Source organism: Lemur catta, chromosome 6 (assembly GCF_020740605.2).
Source record: "Lemur catta isolate mLemCat1 chromosome 6, mLemCat1.pri, whole genome shotgun sequence".
NCBI lineage: Eukaryota > Metazoa > Chordata > Mammalia > Primates > Lemuridae > Lemur > Lemur catta.
Genome location: NC_059133.1, coordinates 23,561,842 through 23,570,735, shown reverse-complemented (window position 1 = coordinate 23,570,735; position 8,894 = coordinate 23,561,842). Strand labels below are relative to the sequence as shown.

At 39.8% G+C, this 8,894-nt stretch overlaps 1 protein-coding gene across 2 annotated transcripts in view; it reads left to right on the top strand.

Moving 5' to 3' along the window:
- Positions 1–826: 826 nt before the first annotated feature.
- METAP2 (methionyl aminopeptidase 2) overlaps positions 827–8,894 on the top strand; it is a 29,610-nt gene continuing 21,542 nt past the window's right edge. The window contains exons 1-3 of one of the 2 annotated variants that reach the window (XM_045553204.1): positions 827–1,186; positions 2,966–3,073; positions 7,496–7,561. In XM_045553204.1, coding sequence (XP_045409160.1) covers positions 1,036–1,186; positions 2,966–3,073; positions 7,496–7,561 — 325 coding nt within the window. In that variant the 5' untranslated portion in view covers positions 827–1,035. The remainder of the gene's footprint in view (positions 1,187–2,965; positions 3,074–7,495; positions 7,562–8,894) is intronic. The other variant, XM_045553205.1, reaches the window with a different exon arrangement.

Here is an 8,894-nt window from a genome sequence, read left to right as displayed (position 1 = left end):
GGAATAAGAGAAGTAGTCTTTAGTAGGATTGGATAGGTACTGCCTGAATCTTTAATACAGATAATATACATTTATGCAGCTGTGGTCAGGGCCTGTGTAAAGTTTACTGTAAAACTACTGGCAAGAAGTTTACTGTAAAACTAATGGCAAGAAGGCCACTAAAGACATTCTGATGCCCGTGAAGCTTGATGCTTAGTTTAAAGCTAATGAAAACACCTAAACTCTTTGGATGGACAAAGAGCCATATTCAGGAGCAATTGAGAAGGAGTTGGCGCAGGCAGCCAATCACAATCCACGTAGGCCACAAACTAAATCTCAAACTGCAGTTTGAACATGGGGCTCTCATAAAAGGCCTGAGGTAAAGAAATGGGCAAAATTCACTTACATTCTGGTGAAACGTCCTAAAATCCAAAGGGAAGGTGACCAGAAATAGAGAAATTGGAGTGTCATCTTTCACATTAATGGGAGAGGCTCTATGTCCCCGTGTGTCCAAACCTGTAATTCTTGTCATGAATTGGAAAGTGAGAGGACTGTGAGGGGATCCCACATGGACCCGTCAGGGCTTCAGAGTAGCAGTACGAGAAACTATCACGGAACTTCAGCGTCCAAAATTATCTCTTTAAGTGCCTAGACTGCCTCGTCGTGAACTGTAAGTATGAATATCAACGTAGTCCTTTTGAGTCATTAAAGGTAGGAATGTCCCTGTTCACAGGGCAGGCACAGGCATCGACAGCTTATTCTGGAGCTCAAGATCACGTCTAAACTTGACCCTACCCAGGCCGAACTGCACCAGGAACGCCCAAAGCGCGGGGCAAGGCAGGAGCCGGGTCTGTCACGCCCAGGCCGGGTTCCAGGCGGAGACGCAGGAACGCCCGGCCTGAAGCTCGCCGGATCTCCTCAGTCGAGTCCTTCTCCGTCCCAGCATTCCCTGCGCCCCACCATCGAGAGCGGCTTCCGGCGCCGTTGGTGTAGGTGGGTGAAGAAGGAGCGGGCCCTCGCCGCTCTCTCTCATTCCCTCGCGCTCTCTCAGGCAACATGGCGGGCGTGGAGGAGGCGGCGGCCTCCGGGAGCCACCTGAATGGCGACTTGGATCCGGACGACAGGGAGGAGGGAGCGGCTTCTACGGCTGAGGAAGCAGCCAAGAAAAAAAGACGGAAGAAGAAGAAGAGTAAAGGAGCTGCTGCAGGTAAAAGGGGTTTTCTGTTTTTCCAGTCACCGTCAGGAATGGCCGAATGGCTTGGCGCAGGCCCGGCGGGGGTTGCAGGGACCGGGGCCCCGGAGCTTCGGACTAGACTGATACCCAGGCCTGAGTGGGTGGGAACTCTGGACTACAGGTTCGCAATCCCGGGAAGAGGCGGCATCTCCTGTAGGACTGGAGGGCTGGTGGGGGTGGGGTGGAGGAGAAAAGTGTGCCTCAGCTTCGCGTGTGGCAGTTCTGGGGTCGCTGGGCCCAGGTCCTTATATTGCCAGAGCTCAGCTCCCGCACAGACCATGGCACGGGGTTGAAACGGCACAGAGCACAGCCGCACCGTCTTCCGCGCGGTTTGGCCGACTCAGAAGTCCGGTTCTGACCCGTATTGCCGCCTCTTTGCTGGGGCAAACTGGGACGTATTTTCCTTCAGGGTAGGAGCGGTGTGGGCGAATGTAATGCCCGATCACATCTCCCTCCACCATCCTGTTTTCACTGGGGTTTTTGTTGCGGGCTGCACTTCTGGGGTGTGTGTATGCCCGTGCGCTCATGTCATTGAGTAATTGCAGGATTTGTGGTGGTGGTGCGAATTTTCACCTGCCTAATCTGACAGCAGAGTCAAGCTTTAGGGCCTTTAGGCCCGAATTGTGATGCCACTTGCAGGCAGTGCAGGTAGGATATTCTGTGGCTCAGAATGGAACTTCTCGGAGGTGTCCTCTAAGTGCACTGGTAAGGCCAGGAAAACAGTCGAAAGTTTACAGTTGGATCTTATGAGGTAGGAACTTAAAAGTTGCATTTTGAGAAGTCAATGTTTTGTTGCATAAGCTCTTTCACTTTAAAAAAAATTGTTTTTACCTGTTTCTAGTTAAAATCAGCCACAGAAAGAAAGAGAAAAATGAGTTATGAGAGGTTGTTGTAGAAAGCTAATCTACATCTTTCTGAAATTTTGATTAGATGGGAATGGAAGAGGTTGAGTTGTAGCGTTATTGGGACTCTACCATAGCAAAATTTAACCCCAGGACATAGTCTGGTGGCTGTTCCTGGCTTTCGGATAGAATCCAAACTGCAGTTTGTTCTGTAGGGTGTTCAGCTGACTGGCTCTAATATTTTTTAACAGTTGTATTTCTCAGTATGAATTCTCTTCAATAAGCCAGAATGTCACTTCGTTATGTGCTACCTGATAATACTTTTTCTTTCCACGCATAACATATTGCTCTTACAGCTAGATTGTAATCATTTCCAGATGAAGGACCTGGTCTTGTGCTTAGATGTTCAGGAATTTTGTTTTTTAGTAATGGACTATCTTTTCTTATTTAGTTTGATTTTACTCAGCCTATCAGGACATTTCTTCATGAAGCTCAGAAGCCCCCCCCCCCACCGTGTTGCACATGAATCCTCCTGTTCCTAAGGTCTTCCACATTTATTGCCTATCTTAAGTATCTATCTAATAGTTAAAGTGTTTGGAGTCTAATTACTGACTACTTTTAAAAGTTAAACTGCTTGAGGATAGGGTCCAACTCACACTTTTGTTTACCTTTTAGTTGCTAACGTGTAATGGATATATTGTTCAGTGAATTAATGAATGGACAATATTAGGTATGAAAGGTTTTTCTCTGTCATTAGATAAATTCTATTATGTTTACAATAATGTTTCTGTTTTTTTTCCCCCTGCACACTTATGAGAAAAGGATTTTTTAATTCCTCAGGATTGTTAGAACATACTCTAGTAGGAAAGTATCTGTATCAGATTTAACTTATACTATTTTATTTGATCAGCAGGGCAACAAGAACCTGATAAAGAATCAGGAGCCTCAGTGGATGAGGTAGCAAAACAATTGGAAAGACAAGCTTTGGAAGAGAAAGAAAGAGATGATGATGATGAAGGTAAATAGTTAATTTGATCTTTGTGGTTAGAAAAGCTGGAAGATGTGACATTCTCTAAACAGAATCTATTTATTGGTCCAGATGGTCTATTTTCTGACATTTCACTTTTTAAGGGCTCCATTAATGTCACAGATAAAAAGGAAAAGGTAGCTGGGCATGGTGGCTCAAGGCTGTAGTCCCAGCTGGTCACCTGTAGTCCCAGGTAGTCAGCAGGCTGGGGTGGGAAGATCGCTTGAGCCCAGGAATTTGAGGCTGCAGTGAGCTATGATCAGAACACTGCACTCCAGCCAGGGTGACAGAGTGAGACCTCATCTCTTTTTTTCAAAAAAAGTATATATTAGCAACTCTTTAAAAAGTTGAGTATGTTAATTAGCTGCTCAGATAGTGTAGATCTCAACTTTTAAAAATGTACTTGGTAGAAGGCCAAGTGGTGGTTATTAATAAAATAAAATGGAGTGGTTGTTTATTTAACTGATACTAAACAACTAGTATGTACAAGGCACTTTTCCAGGTTACTTTCACATGCATTCTCATTTTAACCTCACAAAACCAAGGAAAGTAGGTACTATTCTCATTTTACAAGTAGGGAAGTGGTAGTTATGTGATTTACCCAATGTAACACAGCTAGTATGTGTAGAATAGAGCCAGAATTTCAAAACTAGCGCCTGAGTCCAAGTCTGTTCCTTTTACTCTCTATACCAAAGCTACCTCTCTTCATTCTCAAAGGAGGAGCATATTGGAGTACTTCCAAAGTTTCTTATAAATTCCCTGACCCTAACCTCTTGTGAGTGTTTGGGTACTATAAGATTTCTTTTAAGATAGTAATTGCTGGAATTCTAGTAATTGATGCTATCAGTAAGACTATGGAGAGAGAGATGTTTAGGAAAGACAAATTATTATTCTATAGCCTCTTTTGGCAGAAAGGGAGATGGGACTTTGCCATTCTTTGAATTTATAGTTATATACTACCATGACCAACTGCTCCACCTCAAGCATTGCCAGCCTGGGGTCATTATGCCTATCACCCATTAGCAGGGGCTATACTTTAATTATTGTGATAGGGTGATGTAGAATAGTGGTTTTTCCTTTAAAAAGATGTTTTCTGCCCTCAAGAAGCTTACACTCTGCATTTGTTGGAAAAAAGTGCCAAGGTTCAAGAGAATTGTTAGCTTTTCCTTTAAAGCAAACCTCTTCTCCATTCAACCTTTGATTATGCTTCAGATTAGGAACATATTTTGAGCTATTAACAAGAAAAGGGTTTGAAAATTGAAGGTAATATAATGGGTTGCTGTAGACTCACTGTGCGTACAGTATCATAGTGCTAATCTTGAAGTGTATCTTATTCCATTGTACCACTATGAAGTTGTATGAAACTTTTGACATTGAAAGGAAAAATTTTTGTCAGATTGGAAATTTTCAGTGTATTAAAAAGATTTTAGGAATATTTGTAGTTTTTTCCAGTTTGAGCTAGTCATTTTCCTAATTAATTTCAATAATCAGGATCAACCAATACTAATCTGTTATGAGAGGTTTTTGGTTTGGGGGTTTTGTTTTGTTTTTTTAGCATAATGTGTCAAGCAATGGGAGGTCTTTCAGGGAATGGAAAGCTAGTATTTCAGAATCTGGGTGTAGTGGAGAGACAAACCAGAGGTGAAAAGTATTTGGGTACCTGCAATAAGATGTATTGAAATTTGGAGGTGGAATTGTAGGCTGAATGCTAAAGGCAGGCTCATTGGAAGGAATAGGACTTGAACAAAACCAAATAGAAGAGACCATTTTGGGTAGGGATAATACTGAGAAATTATATGAAGCATAATGAACAGTGCAAACCATCCCTATGAGATGATTCACTGAGAAAGCCATTGAGCATTTCTAAGAATGTTGTAAACAAATAATTTAGGCTTCATATATATGCAGAGTTGTTTACAGGAGAGGAAATGTATAGAAAAGGCAAGGAGATTATCTTAAAGGCCACTTAGTAATAGCCCAGGCATGTGGTAATGAAGTTTAAAACTGATGTTCATGAATAGGAATGGAAAGGAAGAGTCCAGTGGAGCAGTAGTGTGGAAGCAGAATTCAAAGGACTTGGAGACTTTCATTCTGGGGAGCAGGAAAGAGAGGCATTAGTAGATTCCAGGGTATAGGTGCTGTTGACTGAAATAACGAAGTTGAGATTGAGAGCTGTTTAGAGATTGGGGGAGGGGTTTGCAGACAACGAAGAGGGTATTGAGTGTAATTTTGGTTGTCTTGAATTCAAAACTGGGGTATCGGTATGAAAAGTTAATCCTGTGGGCATCTGGCAATGTGCTGGAGGTAATTCATTCAATAAATTTTGAGGCAGGCCTATTAACATACAATTTGCTCAAAATAATAGTCATCCTTTTTAAATGCATAGTTTGGTGAGTTTTGAGAAAGTATGCAATTATGTAACCACTCTAGAACCAAGATATAGATTATTTCCATTTAACATTTCCTTCTTCACAAAAATGCTCCCCTGTGTCCTGTTACAGTCAGTTCTCTTGCTCCACATGCTTACCCTTGGCAACCACTGTTATCTTTTCTGTCTCTGTAGTTTTGCCTCTTCTACAATATCATATAAATGGAATTATTCAGTATGCAGCTTTTTGTGTTTGGCTTGTTGTATTTAGCATAATACTTCTGAAAGTCATCCAGTTGTTGCATATATTTTGGTAGTACATTCCTTGTTATTGCTGAGTAGTATTCCTAATTTATTCATTTATAATTGCAGGATATTTGGGATGTTTCTAGGTTTTGTCTATTACGAATAAAGTTACTATGAATATTTTGCATGCAGGTCTTTGTGTAGACTGTTTTCATTTCTCCTGGGTAAATATGTAGGAGTGGGTTGCTGGAGATATGGTATGTGTTTAACCTCTTAAGAAACAGTTAAACTGTTTCTAAAGTGGGTGTACCATTTTGGGTTCCTGTCAGCAATGGTTGAGAGTTCCAGTTTTTCCTATCCTTGTAGGGACTTGGTATTGTTGGTTTTTTTGTAGTGATATGTCATTGTGGTTTTAATTTGCACTTTCCTCATGATATTGAGTATCTTTTCATGCTTTTATTTGCCTTTCTTGTATCTTTGGTGAAGTGTTCAAATCTTTTGTCCATATTTTATTAGATTGTCATCTTACTGAGTTGTAATAGTTCTTTGTATATTCTGGATGCAGTTCTTTATGACATATGTGTTTTACAACTATTTTCTCTTGCTGTGGACTGTCTTTTTACTTTGTTAATGGTATTGTTTGTAGCACAATTTTAATTTTGATGATGCCCAGTTTATCTGCTTTTTAATTTATGAGTAGTGCTTTTTGTGTCCTGTCCAGAAACTTAAATCATTGCTGTCTCTAAGGTCATGAAGATATTCTATGTTCTCTTTAAGAAGTTTTACTTATTTTTAGCTGTTAGTTTAGGTCTATGGTCCATTTAGAATTTGTTTTTCTATATAGTGCAAGGTAAAGGTTGAGGTTTTTTTTTTTTTTTTTTGCATATGGCTGTGTAATTGTCATTTAACAAATATCAGTTGATTTTGGCATAGTAATTAATACAGAAGTACAGAAGTAAACACGAACAGTCTGTCTGCCTGTGAAGACTATCCTGGGATGCCATGAAAGACAGACATGTAAAAACAAATTGCAACATGATATAATGGTTGCAACCATAAGCATATATAGTTTAATATATTCAGGTCCTGGCTCTGATGCCATCCTGGCATAAAAAGTTCAATAAATGGTGACTGTTATTCTGTACTGAATACAGACATTGGGTATTGAATAAGGTAAATTAGCCTCAGAAGAATTAGAGTATGAAAGAAGGCCCTTCTTAACCACATTTTAAAAATGAAGAAACCATGATAGAGAGAGGCTAAATAACTTGCCTAAGGTCACACAGCTGGAAAGATTTGTAGTATGTGTTTAAAATTGGTTATACATCTTGAATCATTTGTTTTAGGTTGAACCTGGTATATGTAGCAATGTGTTAGACACTGAATGTTTTTCTGGAGCAAAAACTGATCTTATTTCCTCTTCTATCCCTATTGCCTGGCACTTAAGAACTCAGCAAACATTTAATGCAATGAACAAGGCTATTGTTAAAATTGTAGTACATCATAGGTGAATTAGATTATATGATGCATGAGGGACACTGAAAATCAAATGTTGGCATTTTCATATTGTTCAACCAATATAACTCCTAGATCATGTTACCTCCCTCTTGGCTAAACTGTTGCTTCCTATTATTTCAGTGAAAGAATAGGTATAAGCAAGATAAAATAAACTAAAAGAACATACATTTATTTATTTGTTTGTTTGTTTATTTATTGAATAGACTGAATACTTGTCTACTTGCATTTGCTTTTTCCCTCTGCTTATGAGGTTTAAATGAATGTGTTTGAACTTTTCTTAGATGGGGATGGTGATGGAGATGGAACAACTGGAAAAAAGAAGAAAAAGAAGAAGAAGAAGAGAGGACGTTAGTGTCTTAATCTTACTTGATAAATTAAAAATAATTATTAACCAACAGGTTTGAAGAGTAGGTTTAAAATTGCTTAGGTCCTGATAATATGTCAGGGAAATAAACTTAGGCTTAATAGAGGTAGAATTTAGTGAAACTAATAGTTATTTAGCAAATCCTTTGGTTTAACAATCTTTTTGGTATTTTCTTTAGCTGTTATTCAGCTAAGGGATATCAATATGAATTGATATGAATTGGTTTACTGCAAGTTAAGGATGAGTTTCTAAAATTTTTTTTTTTTTTTTTGAGACAGAGTCTCGCTCTGTTGCCCAGGCTAGAGTGAGTGCCATGATGTCCTCCTAGCTCACAGCAACCTCAAACTCCTGGGCTCAAGCAATCCTTCTGCCTCAGCCTCCCGAGTAGCTGGGACTACAGGCATGCACCACCATGCCTGACTAATTTTTTCTATATATTTTTAGTTGTCCATATAATTTCTTTCTATTTTTAATAGAGATGGGGTCTCGCTCTTGCTCAAGCTGGTCTCGAACTCCTGAGCTGAAAGGATCCGTCCGCCTTGGCCTCCCAAGTGCTAGGATTACAGGCGTGAGCCACTGCGCCCGGCCAAGTTTCTAAAAATTTTATAATTTAAAACTTACATAATTGAAAGAATAATTCTGTCAGCTATGGCTAAAGTGGTGCCACTATATGGTAATAGGGTAAAATAGTTTGCAATTTACCTGCCAGCTTTGAAATTATGAAATTCTTGATGAATATTTAAGGAGGAGTCCCATTATTTAAAATGTGTGCATATGGTGAGATTTTTTTTTATTAGTAACTTTTATATTATACTATTTCAAATTTGTATAAAATATGGTCCTACTTGTTTTGCATTTCTATAAATGATATAACTAAACATCTATAGGGATCTGAAAATATATTAGGTAGACTGAAGGAGATTGTATAGTATTGAGGAATAAAGGTTAAGATTCAGAGCACTTAAGTTCTAATCTTGGATGCCCTTTGGGCTATTGGGTATTGGGGACCACTGAATGTCTGGTTATACTTTTCTTTAAAATCTTTCAGGCCTTACTCTGTCTGCCTAGCTTAAGTGCGAGTACAGTGGCATCATCATAGCTTACTGCAACCTCAGACTCCTGGGCTCAATCAATCCTCCTGCATCAGCTTCCCGAGTAGCTAGGACTACAGGCACACACAACCATGCTTGACTAATTTTTCTATTTTTTGGTAGAGGCGGGGAGGAGTGTCGGGGGGAGGGGGATCTTGCTCAGGCTGGTCTTGAACTCTTGACCTCAAGCAATCCTCCCACCTCAGCCTCCCAGAGTGCTGGGAT